The following is an 18299-nucleotide window of genomic DNA, read 5'->3' as shown; positions in this document are numbered from 1 at the left end:
TGTCAGCTGCCTAATGACAAATTAATATTTTTATTTGTGCTTTGGTTTCTAAATGCAAGTAGTAGAAATTTTAATACCTTTAATTATGAGGATTTTTCTTGATTACAAGAACCTTTTTGTTTTATTTAATAGTGCTGGTTTACTGTGAGCACAAACACTTCATTTTTCACAGACCATGCCCTCTGAAGCACAGTCCACTTTTTAGCTCTACATCCCACTATCAGATTCCCTAATAGGTTTCTTTTTTTTTCAAGGTTTTATATATTTATTTGACAGAAAGAGATCACAAGTAGGCAGAGAGGCAGGCAGAGAGGAGGAAGCAGGCTCCCTGACAAGCAGAGAGTCCGATGCAGGGCTTGATTCCAGGACCCTGAGATCATGACCTGAGTTGAAGGCAGAGGCTTAAGCCACTGAACCACCCAGGCTCCCCCTAAGAGGTTTCTTATAAGAAGGAATTGTGACCTTCAGTGGCAGAGAGTAAAATATAAAAAGGCAGATCTATTTCAGAGCGCTTATTAAAACTTTTTACTAAATTTCAAAGTTATTCAAAGTAACAATTTTAATACTGAGTCAAATATTAACAGTTACTCATTATGAGTCCCAAAAGGATATAATCTTGAAGTGATAGTGTCATCAACCTAGGTAGCAATCATAATACACAGGCTTTAACACTTACCTTTTTACATCTCCTGCTCATGGTACACTCTGAAATATTTTTTTCTCCTTTAATTTTTTTAAGTAGGCTCCATGCCCAATGTGAGGCTTGAACTCATGACCCTCAGATGAAGAATCACATGCTCTGCCAACTGAACCAGCCAGGTAACCACCCCCTTTAATTTTAACATCATCTCTATTAAAATCCGTTTTTTAAAAAAAGTCCTAGTTTTGGCTAAATATTTACATATAAAGGTCATAAGCCATTAACCTTTCAGCTCATAACTTTAAGTAATAAATAAAATCTATCTGTATAAAGTGATCTGTTAACTAACTAGCTATCTCTCAATTATTACACTGCCCCCATCGGCAGTGCACATTTCTCAAACCCGCAGATGGAGATGTGGGAAAAAGCAACCCTCTCACAAAACAATTCTCAGAATAAAATATCCCTAACTGGTTTTAGTGACACTTAATGCAGGAAAAAATAATCCTACAATATCTTGACAGGGCAGAGAGTAGAAATCTTGAACTATCAGCTTCTATCATCCTCTAAAACCATCAATTTGCCATCCCAGATTTTACCATTAAGGTAAAATATTATTTAACAAACATTAACCTCTTTGGTTACCCAGAGTCTACTGTTCAGGTTTTACTTACTAAAAATATGTCAAAAATGCTACAAAATTTCTAAATGTTATAAAATATGGTTAGCTTAAAACTTCTAGATAGCCTAATAATGTGTAACCAGTCCTTTGGAATGAAAACAAAAAAAAGGGGAAACTTCATGTTAAATAGTAAATGGTCTAATCTTACAGGAAAAAACAAAATGCTATTGCTGAAAGAACTTCAAATATCATATAACATTTAAGTATAATAAGGAACTTAAACAGAGACCCACTTTTCTATGTATTTTACTAAATTTATCAATTTTCTTTTCTGATTATTTTACTGTAAAAAGGTAAAGATATGGAAGCAGGTCACAGAGTTCTATCCCACTCTTTCAGTGTCACATATCAAAGCACAATTCTTTTCTCTTAAGCTACTGGGCCATAAGCAACTAATGGCTATTAGGGCTTGATAAAAGGAGGTAGAGAAGTATGAAAACTCATGTAAATATATGTGAAAGGTCTTTGAAAACTCTAAGGCACTACCACAAATGTAACATTCACAATTGTTTTAGGTTTATATTACAATGCGTTTCGGGGGTTTTCTATGTACTTCATTTTGGACTCAAGAATTCATCAGACAATGAAATAAATGCTAGGCTTAGAAATGACCTATAGGATACCTAAGAATGCTAGTTGCAAAGGATAGTTATCAATGGTAAATATCTTTAAATGTTTACACATGCATGTGTGTATATGTGTGTGGCACAATATACATACATATGACTATCTCGTCTAAGGGAAGTATACTGATGTCTGTAATTTACTCCAAAATGTAAAACAAATCAGATAGAGTCTATTGGTGAACAGGTGTGTGGTACATCTGAGGTAAAATGTTAATGGTAGGATCAAGGTAGTAATTATACAGATGTTTACTGTAAAATTTTTTCAACTTTGAGGAATATTGGAAAATTTTTATAATAAAATGTTGAAAAGACAATGTCAGGCTACATAACCAATGAAAAGTACCAATCAGTATATCTTGTTACTTTGTTTTGGTTGCTATCTTACTTAGGATTGTAGATACATAATATGCCATATTCCTCAAAGACTGCAAAGTGAAAGTTCCTAAAATTTAAAGCATAACATATAAATCTTCAAAATCTTTAAAACTAAAAATTAAATCTCTACTTTTAAAATGTGTTAAATTAAAAACTCAAAGCAGACATGTTTCATAAACTGGCACTTCTCTAAAGAAGATCATCAAAAGTGTCACTTTCTCTGCAAGGTTAATGTGATAAAGATGATAATATGAAGTGAAAAACTAGAGTATTAAATAAGAATAACATGGAAGAGGTCAAAATGGATAAAGTAGTTCTTCCTGTGATAGGCAAAGCAGATTCAAAAGAAGCTTAATAATAAAAACACCTCATTGAAAATTATGAATTCGATGATAAATATAGACAAGTGATTTTTCTCTAAGTTAAAATAAATTTTGCCCTTAAGTTGTATTAAAGAAATACAATGAAGGAGATCCACATGTCAAACTCCTAAAATAGCTTATCTAGGATAGCACAGAAAAATAAAGATATGATATTTATATCAGTAGCATTCCAATTTTCAGACAGAAAGAGAAATAAATATTTACATACCTAATATTGTTTTTAAGAACTTTCAAGCAACTGAAGCATTTAAAGGTTGTGTAAGTCTTCTGTTCATCATCAATAGCTCCTTCATGTCTTCCATAGTAAAAGTCACTAACTAACATGATCAATTTTCCTTTCTCTGCACCGTTTTTTTTATTTTCAGTAATAGCAAGTTCTGCTTTAATCATTTCCAAAAATTTATTTACCATGTCTGGACAACAACGCTGAAAGAGAAAAAAAATATATGTAAGGTTTACTTAGGTCTTTTAAAAAAATTAGATACCAAAAAAATGATTCTCTGTTTATAACTAGGGCCAGCTTCTGTAAAACTATGCTTAGCAATATATCTGGAGAGACAGTCACCAAAATGTTGGCTTCTTTCTTTATAAAGTCTAAAAAATTCAAACAATCAAAAATTCAAACATCTCTTACCTTAATAACGAAATAACTTCAAAAACAAATTAAAAACCTGACGCCAGGGATGGCTATATACCTAACACCACTTTCCTTGTAATTTCAATTTTCAGATGTAAATATTTTAATAATTTGATCCTTGGCCCAAAACCTTTCACTGCATATATCAAGATATAGCTTAAAAGGAAAGGTATTTTGTTTTATTTATTTTATGTTTTTAAAAGAGTTTCATTTATTTTTTTGACAGAGAGAGAGAAAGCACAAGCAGGGGGAGCTACAGGCAGAGAGACAGGGAGAAACAGGCTTCCCACTGAGCAAGAAGTCCAATGCACAGCCAGATCCCTGGAGCCGAGGATCATGACCTGAGCCGAAAGATGACACTTAAATGACTAAGCCACTCAGGTGTCCCGGAAAGGTAGTTTTATATGCCATTATGTACACGTTAAATTATCAAATAATACAGTAGTATTTTGGTAAAGCCTGGCTGGAACTTGACTATAAGCACAGGTAACTTGCCATTCCCCAGACTCAAGGTACTGGCAAATGAACCGGACACAAAAAGATAAGTGTAAGTTATAATTTAAAAACCTCAACACATTCTATCTAGAATGCTGAAATATGTGAAGGGAAAATTAACCTCATGAATAAAATCAAGACCTCAAATAAACTGACCCTAATATGGATACTTTCATATATAAACTTTTAATTCTCAATGAGATAAAACTAGTTCATTTATTATATACAATTTTCAGTTGTGGAATTTCACTAAAGAATTCTTTAAGAATAGTTAGAGAGCAAAAATATAAACTTTTCTTTTTAAAAAAAAGATTTTATTTATTTATTTGACAGACAGAGATCACAAGTAGGCAGAGAGGCAGGCAGAGAGAGAGAGAGAGAGAGAGAGAGAGAGAGGAAGTAGGCTCCCCGCTGAGCAGAGAGCCCAATGCGGGGCTCGATCCCAGTACCCTGGGATCATGACCTGAGCCGAAGGCAGAGGCTTTAACCCACTGAGCCACCCAGGCGCCCCTAAAAATATAAACTTTTCTAAAAACCCAAACTACATACTCACAAAGCAACCACAAAGTGAAAAACCTAGAAAAATAAAAACAAAAAATTGTGACAGAATCAAGACCAATCAAACCTATCAGATCAATTAAATCTATCCTATCAATGAATACAGATGGGTAGGTTTAACTCAGCTACTGAAAAAAGAAATTTCACACAGGATCACAAAAGAAAAAAGGACTCTATGAAATTAAGAAATATACCCCAAACAAAGTGATTTGGAAGGCTTGAAAATAAAAAGTTAAACAAAGAATATAACAACAAATGGTAATAATGAGAAAACAAGGGTTATGAAACTATGTCAAACAAAACAAAATCCAGGTCAAAAAGGGAACACTTAATAAGAATGCTAAAGGATACATTTACAATGAAGTTAAAAGAGATAAATTCATCTATATCCTAAATAGTAATGGCCATAGAACAGAATTAGAACGTATCAAAGAAAATAGTGTTAATTTTAGACTTTGAGACCTACTCAAAAAATGACAGAACAAACAGATGAACATAAATGAAGACACAGGAACCTCATAACATAGTAGTATGTTAGATATGATTGATAACTATCAATTCCATACTCCAAAAAGAAATCATATCCCTTATTTTCAAGTTTCTATGTAACATTCAAGAAAGCAGCCCACATAATTTTCAAAATGGAGAGAAAAGGACCTGGGCTTTGCCATCAAAGAGACTGAGGTTTCAACTGCAGCTATGCCAATTAACTGGCTATAAAACAATGAGAAAAAGATCCAGCCTAAAGAATTTTCTAAGGATTAAATGAAATAATACCTTAAAGCTTAGAACAGTGTCTTAGATCAACAGAATGTTTAACTAACACTAAAAATTCTTCCTCTGGAAGAAAAGATTATCTTTGTGGTATACCTATCTCCTTACCTATAGTAACAGCAAAAGATCATTCACAAATAAACTAAAATTCACATTTTTTTCAAAATGGAAATCCTTACTGTACTATTATGTAAATTTAACTGATATATAAAAACACGTAGTGGAATGCCTGGATGGTTTGGGTGGTTGGGCCTTTGCCTTTGGCTCGGGTCATGATCCCAGGTTCCTGGATCTTAGTCCCATATTGGGCTCCTTCCTCAGCTGGGAGCCTGCTTCTCCCTCTGTGTGTTGCTCTCCTGTTTGTGTGCACACTCTCTTCCTTTCTGACAAATAAATGCAAAACCTTTAAAAACAAAGCATAAGCTAAAATGTACAAGTCTCACTTATGTTTTTAATGACAATGCTACAAGAAATAAAAGCTACATTTTAGAGTATTTTTGCTACTTTTTTCAGGTACAGAAGTATATATAATGTGCTATGATTTGTGTATAAAACGGAAAATAAGAACACTCATGTGTGCTTATACATTCAGAAATTAAGTCAAAGAGGATATAAAACAAATTAGTAAAAAATGATTTCCTTTGCAAGTCCTACTGGGAACTACGCAAATAGATGAAGTGGAATTCTTCACTGTGTACCTTCTTTTTTCTTCTTTTTTTTAAAGTTTTTACTTTCATTCAAGTTAGTTAACATACAGTATTATATTAGTTTCAGGTGTACAATATAGTGATTCAACACTTCCACACAACAACTGGTACTCATCACAAGTGCAGTCCTTAATCACCTATTTCAGCTATTTCTGCCCCCTTTGGTAACCATCAGTTTGTTCTCTATAAGTCTGCTTCTTGGTTTGCCTCTCTCTTTCTCCTTTTTCCTTTGCTCAATTTGTTTTTTAAATTCCACATATAAGTGAAATCACATGGTATTTGTCTTTCTCTGACTGACATTTCTCTTGGCATACTCTCTAGCTCCATCCAAGTCACTGTAAATGGCAAGATTTCACTTTCTATGGCTGATTCATATTCCATTGTGTATATATTCCACATCTTTATTCATTCATCAGTGGATACCTGGGCTGCTTCTATATCTTGGCTACTGTAAATAATGGTGCTATGAATACGGGGGTGCAAGGTATCTCTCAGAATTAATGTTTCTTTATTCTTTGGGTAAATACCCAATAGTGCAATTCTGGTGGTAGGGTAGTTCTATTTTTAACTTTTTGAGGAACCTCCATTCTGTTTCCTGCATCAGTTCACATTCCCACCAACACTGCATGAGAGTTCCTTTTTCTACACATCCTTGCCAACACCTTTTGTTTCCTGTGCTGTTTATTTTAGCCATTCTGACACGTGTTAGGTGATATTTTAGTGTAGTTTTAATTTGCATTTCCTTTATGGTAAAGAATGATGAACACCCACCTTCTTAGACTTTTTGAATCACATGACTTCATTACCCTCCAAATTAAATAAACTAAAGGTAACTAAACTACTCAGCCTTTTCTCTTTCCATCTATGATGCAAAACATGATGGACACTGGGGAGGGTACGTGCTGTGGTGAGTGCTGTGAATTGTGTAAAACTGATGAATCACAGACCTGTACCCCTGAAACAAATAATACATTATAAGTTAATTTTAAAAGGTCAATTATCATATGGTTTCACTTACTTGTGAAGCATAAGGAATAACATGGAGGACATTAGGAGAAGGAAAGGAAAAATGAATTGGGGGAAATCGGAGGGGGAGAGGAAGCTTGAGAGACTGTGGACTCTGAGAAACAAACTGAGGGTTTTGGAGGGGAGGGGGCTGGGGAGATGGGTGAGCCTGGTGGTGGGTATTAAGGACATTTAATGTCCTTAAAACATGGAGCACTAAGTATGGTGTATAAACAATGACTCCTGGAACACTGAAAAAATAAAATAAAATTTTTAAAAATAATAAAACAGATAACTCTATTTTTTGTATTTATAAATAGAATACTGTAGTGAGTATATTAATGAAGGATCATTGCTACACTCTATTTTTTATAAATATAAAAAATACTGTAGTAACTATATTAATGAAGGAACACTGTTACATGCAACAGAATGGATAAATTTCACAGGCATGATGTTGAAGAAACAAGAAAAAGTGGACATATTTAAAACTAAAGACTAGGCAAAACTAGAAGTCACAATCAAGGACAATTTGGGGAAGTGACTCTTTCTTGTACACTCGAGTGTTCTATTTCTGGAGCTGCAGTCTTGTAATGGAAGTGCTCACTTTGTAAATAGTGATTATTTTACTGGTGACTTGTTCAATTTTCTGTGCCCTTCAACAATTTAAAAGTGGTGTCTGATTCTCGACCTTCATTAATAAAGAGTTAAATCTGTTAATGAAAAATCATATATGTCTATAACACGTAAAATATTTTATATATTATTAGATTATAGTTAGGTTATATTATTATATATTATAACATATAAAAATTTTAAAAAGATAAAAAACATCAAGTATCTGTACATAATATCACAAAGATAGGAAGATTGAAAACACTGGCAAAAGTTAATTTTTATATAAAACCAAATCCCAAAGTCCAGTTCACAGGAATCACACTCAGGGAAGTAGAAAAAGTGATAGATCAAACACAGTTTTGCCCAAGAATAAAGAAATTGTGTTTGGAATTTTACAATTCTTTTCTTTCTACATTTTTTGTAAAATGCTGAATTTCAATGAAAAATCTGCCAATCTTTGAAATAGCAAGCAATTAACTTTTCCTAAGTTGCTTCTTTGCTTTGCAGTCTTCTCATCCCCTCTTTCTTGAATATAATCTCCACTGCCTTTTTTCTTGCCTCCTTTCTCCCTTCTTGCCATTTATATTTGGGCATGCAAGAAGAATATAGATTATCTTTCCACAGACAAACAGAACGCTGCAATATCTACCAAAATATTTTAAGCGGAATAATACTTAGACCTCATATTTCATTAGTACTTCAAAAATTACCCAAAACCGAATTTCAAGAGCTTCCTATGCCAACATAAAGCTAAAATTTATAACAATTACACAAACTACATTCTGGATTGAGTTAACACTATCATTTCTTGTGAAATGCTCTACCATTATGAGTTTACGTCCAAGTGTTGAACATTAAAATGCAAGACTGAGATTTTGAGTAACGTGACATGCATATGTCACCAGACAAAAAATCATGTTAAAAAAGGAATTTTTAAGTTACAGGAAAGATTAAGCACCAAACAAAATGCCTGCTTTATAAGAGGTTTGAATGGCATTACCTAGTCAATAAAATATCCTGAAAAATATATTATTTTCATTAAAAGTTAAAATACATATGCATAGATTCTTTTTTTTTTTTTTTAAGTAGGTTCCACATCCAGTGTGGAGCCCAATGCAGGGCTTGAACTCACCATGGTGAGATCAGATCAAGACCTGAGTGGAGATCAAGTTAGATACTCAAGTGACCCACCCAGATGCTGTACAATATGCACAGAGATTCAAGCGCCAAGGGTGAGTGCCAGCGGCCTGGGGACCCTATAGGACAAAGGCTGCAGCCCCTGCACAACTTGGTGGCTGTAATGCATGGGACTCACTTATCTGGGAATCGTTTGGGATTGAATAGAGCAATGTAATTACCGGCAGCCCCAGAGAGGGATCCCCTACTGCTGAACCGTTTTTGCTGGTTGGGGCAAATGATTTTACAAATGAGATTTGCCATTGACATCTGTTCTACAAGTGGCAAAATGTCAGAAATGAAGAGAAATGTTAAGATCCAAGAAAGAAATGACTTATCTGGGAAAACTCCAACACCCACAAATACTCTTAGGGCTGTCACTAAGAGAAACACCAGACTTTCTAAAAAGTCTTCTAGATATAATACTTTAAAGAGCTTGGAGGTAGGTCTATTTATTCCATTTCTTAAAATACAACATATTGTGTTTAATGTATTCTCTCAAGCCTCAGAAATCAATTCAATGACAGTCACATCTCTTAGACAAAGCAACAACTAAAGCTTTGATCTAGCATCCTTAGCTGTAAAGCAACTCCCACACATTGTCACTTTCACCTTACTTCAGCATCCAGCTCCAGAAAACAGATACTTTTACCAATAATTTTATGGTTGATAAAGCCATTATCACATCTAATAAAATTATCAAAGATTACTTGGTGTTCTCTAATACACCCCCCAAAATACAATATGCATATACTATAGAACATATAAGCTTATTTTGTTAAGATTTCATGATTGGGAAAGATTTTAAAATCTTGTATAAAGATAATCATCATAAATATAAATTTTTGCTTAGGTTATATATAGAAATACCAATGAGAAGATTTCTTATCTAAATACCCGGACAAACTGGCATTTACCACATATCAATCCTTAATGTTTTCAGAGAGTTGTCAATATTTTTAAAAATCAAAACTTTTTTAAACTTTTTTTTAAAAGATTTTATTTTTTTGTCTGAGAGAGAGGAAGAGAGAGAGAGAAAGAAAGCGCACAAACAGTGGGAGCAGCAGGAAGAAGAAGAAACAGGCTCCTTGATGAGCAACGAGATGGATGTGGGACTTGATCCTAGGATGCTGGGATCATGACCTGAGCTGAAGGCAGATGCTTAACTGACTTAGCCACCCAGAGTCCCTAAAAGACAAATTTTGAAAAAGTTTTACCTTCATGTGATATTTCAAAGGATCCAGAAGATTAAACTTTACATTGCACTTTGGACAGGATCTTAAAAAAGATGTTCCAGTTTTATAGTGAGCTGATGAGGTATTTGTACCTAAAATAGATTAAAAATTTTCAGGACTCAAATTCTTTTTTAAACATTAAACAACCAGTAATAAAAGTTTAAAAATTTGTATCAATTTATAAAATTAACGTATAAATAATATAATTTCTATTTTATATGCTAGATTCATATTTACCTTTTGATATCATAACATGGGAAGATGTCACTGGAGAAGAGTTACTTAGAGACAATGAAGCAGAAGGACTTATATCAGAAACACTTTCGCTGGTCTTTGGCTTTTTTGGAGTAACACTGTTCACTTTAGAAGCAGAAGAACGTTTTAATATAGGCAGAGTTTCATTTATACCTAAAATAATAGAGGGAAAAATATTTGTGAATACTTTAGTATAGAACACTGCCTACAAATGCTACTAAAATGGCTTTATATTTGAATTTAAGTAACCACCTTGAAGCTAAATTAAAGATAATATAATTGAATTATATCATATAAATGACAAAGAATGATCAAAATTTGTATGATCACAAAAGAAAAATTTAAATGATCAATAGAAAAATTATACAAATAGCTATTATGAACTACACATATTTGAACAACTCACAGAATAAACTTTTTATACAAGAAAATTCTAGAAATACTTTTAAATAATATATAAATAGGTATAAAAGAAGTCAGACCAAAAGAATCTGAAGCAAAAGAAGAAAAAAAATGAAAACACAGAGAATGTTCAAAGCTCAGTTCGCACAAATGAATTTACCTTTAGATGCTTAAATACATTTAGGCTTGGAAACAAAACAACCTTTGTTCTAAAATTTCAGAGAAACCCTTTAAGATACTTAAAAAAAACTAAGATGCCTAATGGAAAACTCTGAGTTGGTTCTTTTTCCACTTACTAACAATCTGATGGGTTTAAATTATCCGTTTATTTCCTATGAACCGAGTACAAACAACTAATCTTGAATAATACCTTGCTCCTTCATATGAAAAGTCTTGTTAGTATAATGGTATTCAAACTATATTCCCCTGAGGCTAATGGTTTTGTCAGATAGAAAAACTCTCCTTTTACCTTTTTTTTTAAAAATTAGATTTTTACATAAAATTTTGTTTGAAGAGATTTCATTACCAAAGATAGTTCTGAGTTTGAAAACCATCACCTTAAAGGCTAAGGTATCATGTAATTCAGGGCATTTGCAAAACAAGTGGGGCTATTTAGGCTAAAACCAGACACAACAAAACTCCTTTTGAAAATAACATACAATTGTACTTTGTGATAAAGATTCCAAAACTGCACACCATATTTTCAATGCTCCCAACTATACACTAATAGGAGAAGCCGTAGAATAGAGAAATACATAGAAAAGGAAAGCATTACATTAGTGGACTCCTCTACCAAATTTGTAGATCATTCTTTGGCTTAACAGAAATGATTTTTTTCCATCTTCTAGCACATGGTTACTGACAGCTATACTACAGGCACTTGGGACTAATATCTGTATCATCACTAACATTTTTCTCAGATGCTTAGGTTACTTAAATAACCGGTAAGTGCTGATATTTTGGCAACTAGTTCTCTAGCAGGCTGTATCATAAAATAGACTGTTTTGTATACAATTTTTTTAAGTAGGAGTAAATCTCCAAGTTAAATAAAATCACTCTAAGCTCAATAGTTTTAAATTCTAATACTTTAACTTGTTTATTTCTATTGCCTCTGGCTTGTGCTGTTCACTATCTTCAACAGTGCCAATAAAAATCCTATTCTCATTCCTCAAAATAAAGTTCCAATCCAAACTTCTCCAAGAACCTTCTGTCATCATCTTTGACAGGAGTCTATTAATCATGCTTCTGAACACATAATACATATTGTCATTCATAATTATCATTCTAAGAACTGTTTATTGTCAAGTCCTTTAAAGGTTTAAGGCATTTTTCATTTCTCGCTTATCTCATTTGAGCCTCAAAAAAGGCCTGAGGTAAGTAGAGCAAGAATTAAAATTATATCTCCAAAAGGTGACTTCAGGTCTGGAGAATGAATGTATTATCTGAGAAAGATAAAAGTCTGTATTTCAATAAAATGAGAAAATTGAAGTGTAAAGAGTGACTCGATAAAGGCCACAAACATCTTTAGGATACAGGCTCAAACCCACACCTTCCTAATCGACTATAACACTATTTCCAATCAAGGCAAAGTTCTCCTTCCTGCAATACAACTTACAGAGAGAAGAGGCACCACTGTCTTTACCCCCTAGAATCTTTAAGAATTCAGACTTTTTCTCTGAATAAAGACCATGTACATTATAAAATCAGATTTCAGACAACTATTTTACCTCATTTATTCGGGCTCTTGGCTATTTTACTAATTAGATAAATGACAATTAGGTGATTAACAAACCACATGTTATCAAAATGGGAAAAATATTTTTGGCAAACATATTACTATAATTTTTTTCTATTTTGGTTTGGTAAATGTATATAAATTTGTTAGTAAACAATTTAAACATTAAAAAGGCTTATGTACCTCTGTCTAATTATTGAAATATAACAAATTTACTCATACACAAACAGCAATTGCTTTGATTATGGGGAATATTTCAACTAAATAAAATTCTTTCATGGTATACTAATTTATTTCAAGTTAATGAAGAACTTTGTTATTATATACAAAGAACTGTAGTTCTTCAACTGAAAACTCACATTATTCCTTCAATGGGTATTTACTAAGTACTTACTGTGCACAAATCACCATTTTTGTAATACTCCCTCTCTTTTTTAAAGTTCCCTCTTTTTATAATAATACTCTATAATCATATTTAACTATCATATCGACATCATTTATTTGGAAAGAAAGACACCAGCTTATTAAAAAAAATCAACTATAACCATGTACTTTTTCTCATACTAATAGCTTTCTAAATGATTAATACTTTTTCCATATCTATATTCATCAAGTTTCTTTTTAGTATTTTCAAAAAAAGTGCTAAGCCAAACCTTCGATATAAATTGTTGATCCCTCTTGGGACAGTGGAATTGTATCCTGGGTCAAGTCAAATAGTAACTCTGAAGAATCATCCGATTCAGCTTGTGATGAATTCTTTGTAAAATCCTGTAAAAAGTTATAATTACTTTGTTTCATAAGCTTGTAAAAAGGTAAATTAAATGTATGACAATACTATAAACACCTTAATAATTCAATTACTGATAAGCTATAAAACACTAAGATAATTATTACTCTGTTTAAGTTGGCATTTAGTGGGTAAGGGTTATATGGGAACTCTCTGGATTTCTTCTGCAATTTTTCTATAAATCTGAAATTAGTTTGAAATTAAAAATTACAATTACAAAATAATGACAATATTATTGGCAAAGTAGACACGTTTTGGTACAACTTTTCCACAAGAAAATTTTGGCAATATCTATCAAGGGATTTAAAAAGTTCATATCCTTTGACCCAAATATTCTACTTACATGAATTTACACTAAGGAAATGAAGATATTTAATGAGGATTATTTATAACAAAAAATAACAACCTGTATGCCCAACAATGGAGGAATGATTAAGTAAATGATAGGCTATAATGCAACATCATGCTTTTGAAAAGTAACCAAAAAGAAAGAAAACTGTTTCCAATATGAAGTTCAGTGAAAAAAGAGGAGCTCATATCTGTGTACAAAATGTAATCCTGATTGATATATTCTATATACCACACTAATCACCTGTAAAAAACGAAATCAAAGTACAGTATGTATTGTCTTCTGTTTCCTTTCTAACTACCACCCCTATACACAGCACCTTTATAATAGGAATATAAGAGTCTTGCTTGCATGTTCTGTGCTTACAAGTTGAAAAAGAATCAGGCTTTAAGAATTTTACTTTGTTATTAATTTTTCTGTTTACATGAGCTTAGTAAGAAGTTATGGAGGCAGATATTTAACTGAACCAAACCATTCCACTCCTAGAATTTGAGCATTACAGGCAGATTTCTGCATTCGAGTCTTAACATGTATTATATAAAATGGCTATATGACTCAATGATGACTTTATGACTTAACTGTAACCAAGCATAATCTTCTGCAAGGTAAGTATTTCCTCCAAATATTTGCACTTACAAATGAAAAAATTCACTAGCAATTTTCCAAATAGTTCTTTCACAGAAGTTCCTCCAAATAAAGTTAATATTTATTTTTTACTAAAGATTTTATTTATTTGAGAGAGACAGAATAAGAGAGAGAGAGAATGGGAGGGGGGAGGGTCAGAAGGAGAAGCAGACTCCCTGCTGAGCAGGGAGACTGATAAAGGACTCCATCCTGAGACTTCAGGGTCATGACAGAGCCACAGGCAGTTGCTTAACCAACTGAACCACCCAGGCACCCCTAAAATTAATACTTTAAGCCTCTTCCTAGGTAATAACTCTGGCTAATTAAGTACCATCATTTCATAGAGTAGACATATTAGTCAACAAATAAATTATTAAAATAAGTTTCCAATTGGGAATTTTTTATATCTCATAAAATAGTTCAGAAAGATACAAAATACAACAGTGAGGTGTGAGAGGCAATAGAATGGGATTTATTTATTTAACTTTGGAACCTTGGGCCAGTCACTTCTGAGATTCAAGTTTTCGCCTTTCCAACCAAAATAATAACTGCCAATCATTGTCTATTTAAAATGTAGTTGACTCTTTTACAGTCCATGTATCATATCAGGTAGTTATAACAACAGTACTAATAAAGGCCTAATACTATCTCCCACTTTATAAATAGGTAAACTAAAGTTCAGTATAGTTAAGTAAGGTTCCCAATACAACCCAGCTTGTTATGAAGCTGGAATTAGAACCTAGGTTGCCATGATAATAAATCCTGTGCCCTTGGGGCACCTGGGTGGTGGCATCAGTTAAGCATCCAACTCTTCTTTTTTTTTTTTTCCCTAAGTAGGCTCCACACTGGGTAGGGAAATCATGACCAGAGCCAAAACCAAGAGCCTGAAGCTTAACTGACTGAGTCACTCAGGCAACCCAGGTGTCCACCTGACTCTTGATCTCAGCGTCCTGAGTTTAAGCCCTGTGGGTATGGAGCATACTTAAAAACAAAACAAAACAAAAAAACCCCTATGCCCTTAATCTATAACACACTGATATTAAAAGGAATAATAATTATCTTCTAGACTGCCCCAAAGAGTCGTGGTAAAGAGAAGAAAACACTTAAATTTTTCAGAGAAAATTCACTTATGTAGGATTCTCAATTTATTTGAAAATATAGATCCGTCATTCTCTGCCCTGGCTCACATGAGAATCACCTGGAGAGTTAAAAAAAAACAAAAAACTACCATGCCCAGGCCTCTACCCAGATCAAATGACAAAAACTTTTTTTTTTTTTTTTTTTTTTTTACAGAAGCAGACAGGCTTAGGCTCCCGATCTTCTTTCTTTCTTTTTTTTTTTTTTTAAGATTTTATTTATTTATTTGACAGAGAGGGATCACAAGTAGGCAGAGAGGCAGGCAGAGAGAGAGAGGAGGAGGAAGCAGGCTCCCTGCTGAGCAGAGAGCCCGATGCGGGACTCGATCCCAGGACCCTGAGATCATAACCTGAGCCTAAGGCAGCGGCTTAACCCACTGAGCCACCCAGACAAAACCGCCCTGACAAAAACTGTTTTTTAAAGCTTCCTAGGATTGGGGGGGCACCTGGGTGGCTCAGTGGGTTAAAGCCTCAGTGGGTTAAAGCCTCTGCCTTCAGCTCAGGTCATGATCCCAGAGTCCTGGGATCGAGCCCCGCATTGGGCTCTCTGCTTAGCAGGGAGCCTGCTTCTTCTTCTCTCTGCCTGCCTCTCTGCCTACTTGTGATCTCTGTCTGTCAAATAAATAAACAAAGAAAAAAAAAGATTAAAAAAAAAGCTTCCTAGGATTGGGAAATTAATTGAGGAGCTTTGATTAGACAATCATGCCCAGAAAAACAAAACATTCTGAGTTTGAATGAGCTCTAGTTCCTAAATTTTTTAAAATGAAAGGTACCACCCCCTCCATTGTTCTCCTTCTCTAGTTCCAAGGTAGGAATAATTTTCATCTATCTCCATGTAAATAATCATGTTTCCCCTTTTTTTTGTTTTTGCTTTTCTTAAATGCCAAACAGCTTATGACAGCATGAGAAAACCATTGAATCAGTCTGATTCCAGTTGGAATAAAATAATTTTAGTATTTCTGGCAGCCTGCCATTATCAGGTACACCTACAAAGTTTTTATTAAAAACAGTCCATGGTTGCTTAGAGGATCTGAGTTTGAGATCCAGTGGTTTGGATAAAGATCCTCATTTTAAAAAATGCAGAAAGTGAGGCCCACTGAGGTTATAACAATGCTTTGGCTAGGAATAGACGGAATCAACACTCAAGTCTTTCATCTTCAATCTAGATTTCTTGGACTACTACTCCAGGACTCAAATTATTATTAATTCTTTCAGAATGTAGATACAAGTTTTCCAAATATCTGATTTTTAAAAGAGTTTTTATTTTATTTTTTCAAAGATTTTATTCATTTGGCAGAGAGACATAGCACAAGCAGGCAGAGCAGCAGGCAGAGGGAGAGAGAGAAGCAGGCTCCCGCAGAGCAGGGAGCTGGATGCAGGGCTTGATCGCAGGACACTGGGATCATGACCTTAGCTGAAAGCAGAAGCTCAACTGACTGAGCCACCCAGGCGCCCCCATTTTTTTTTTTTCTATGACAGACATGCTTTGTACATTTTTAAGCATGAAAAACTGCATGGTAGATTCTAAAGGTGGCCCCCATGACTCCCTCCCGATATTTATACCCTTGTGTAATCTGTCCTTGGGTGTGGGTGGAACCTGCGATTGCTGTTGACCAATAGAATATGGCAAATGCAACAGAATGTACATGATTATGTTATATAGCCCATTTTGCTAAGGATTCACTTTCCCTTGCTGGCTTTGAAGCTGCAACCAGTCATGTTAGGAAGGCTTATGTGGCAAAGAACTAAGGGCAGTCTCTGGCTGACAGCAGCAAGAAACTCATGCCCTCACTCTGACAACCCATAGAGAACTGGGTGTTGCCAACGACCATGATACGGCAGCTCTGGCTGACACCCTGATTGCAGCCTTGTAAGATCTTGAAGCAGAGGACCCAGTAAAGCCATGACCTGACTCCTAACAGGAACCACGAGATAAGTGTATATTGCTTCAAGCTGCTAAGTTTTTGATACTATTGTTATGCAGCAATAATCGTTTGAAAAGATTTTATTTATTTACTTGAGAGAGAGAGAAGGCGCGTGAGCCCCCACGAGAGAGAACAGCAGGAGCTAGAAGGAGAGAGGAGAAGCAGGCTCCTAGCTGAGCAAGGAGCCCAGTGCGGGACTCCATCCTGGGACCCTGGGATCGTGACCTGAGCAGAAGGCAGATGCTCAACTGACTGAGCCACTCAGGTGCCCCCATTGTTTAGCAATAATTAACACATGGTGCTCTGTCGACCATCCGTTCAAGCAAAAATAGCATTCTGTTAAAAAAAGCAGCTAGTTCAGTTTGCAATTCAAGTGGTTTTCCTCAAGAAAACCTTCACACTATACATACAGAAATCTTTTATGCATATTATCCACTTCATCACACAGATTATTTTAAAAAAAGTGTATTTGCCAAGGATTGAGAGTTTAATAAAATTAGTAACAATTTATTACTTTTTCAAGGTTATTCTCAAGTGAAAGTGCAATTTTTCTACTGTGAGTGCTTGATGGTCACTAATACAAAAACTACCAGTACCGTTTGGTGACACTGCCTTCATTCATATTAAGGGACCAGCAGTTTTACCCTCAACTGCTTTTGGATCATCAGTGCAAATGCTGACAGAGTGAAGAGAGGAAATGTATCAGTTTAATTACCACAAGTTTTAACTTCACCAAAGGGTCTCAGGGAACCCCAATGATCTGTAACTATAATGTTGCTCTAAGGCAGTGTTTCTATGCCTAAATTAAATTATGAACAGATACATGTATGCATATTTAAAAACTTCTGGGCTGGGGCACCTGGGTGGCTCAGTTGGTTAGGCATCTGACTTTGGCCCAGGTCATGATCTCAGGTCTTTGGATCGAGCCCTGCATCATCTGCTTTTCTCTCTCCCTTTGCCCCTCCCCCTGATTATGTTGTCTCTCTCAAATAAATAAATAAAAACTAAAAAAAACAAAAACAAAAACAAAAACAAAACAAAACAAAACAACCTCCAGACTAACCTGGATTGAAATACCAGGTCCAACTTTTATTTACCAGTTACATGGCCTTGAGTGAATTATTTAGCCTGAGTCTCAGTTTCCTTAACTATAACATGGGGATAATAATTGTGCC

General features: G+C 34.4%; 1 protein-coding gene across 4 annotated transcripts in view; it reads right to left on the bottom strand.

Annotated features, from left to right (window-relative positions):
* Positions 1-18299, bottom strand: part of ZNF280C (zinc finger protein 280C) — a 65500-nt gene that overhangs the window by 26886 nt on the left and 20315 nt on the right. For all 4 annotated transcript variants that reach the window (XM_082717699.1, XM_082717700.1, XM_082717702.1 and 1 more), the window contains 4 exons: positions 12957-13071; positions 10149-10319; positions 9894-10003; positions 2915-3132 (listed from right to left, as the gene is read on the bottom strand). In XM_082717699.1, the coding sequence (XP_082573825.1) occupies positions 2915-3132; positions 9894-10003; positions 10149-10319; positions 12957-13071 (614 nt within the window). The remainder of the gene's footprint in view (positions 1-2914; positions 3133-9893; positions 10004-10148; positions 10320-12956; positions 13072-18299) is intronic.

Source organism: Mustela nivalis, assembly GCF_964662115.1.
Source record: "Mustela nivalis genome assembly, chromosome: X".
NCBI classification, from domain to species: Eukaryota; Metazoa; Chordata; class Mammalia; order Carnivora; family Mustelidae; genus Mustela; species Mustela nivalis.
The sequence above is the reverse complement of the archived record's forward strand: the minus strand, read 5'-3'. Positions and strand labels throughout refer to the sequence as shown.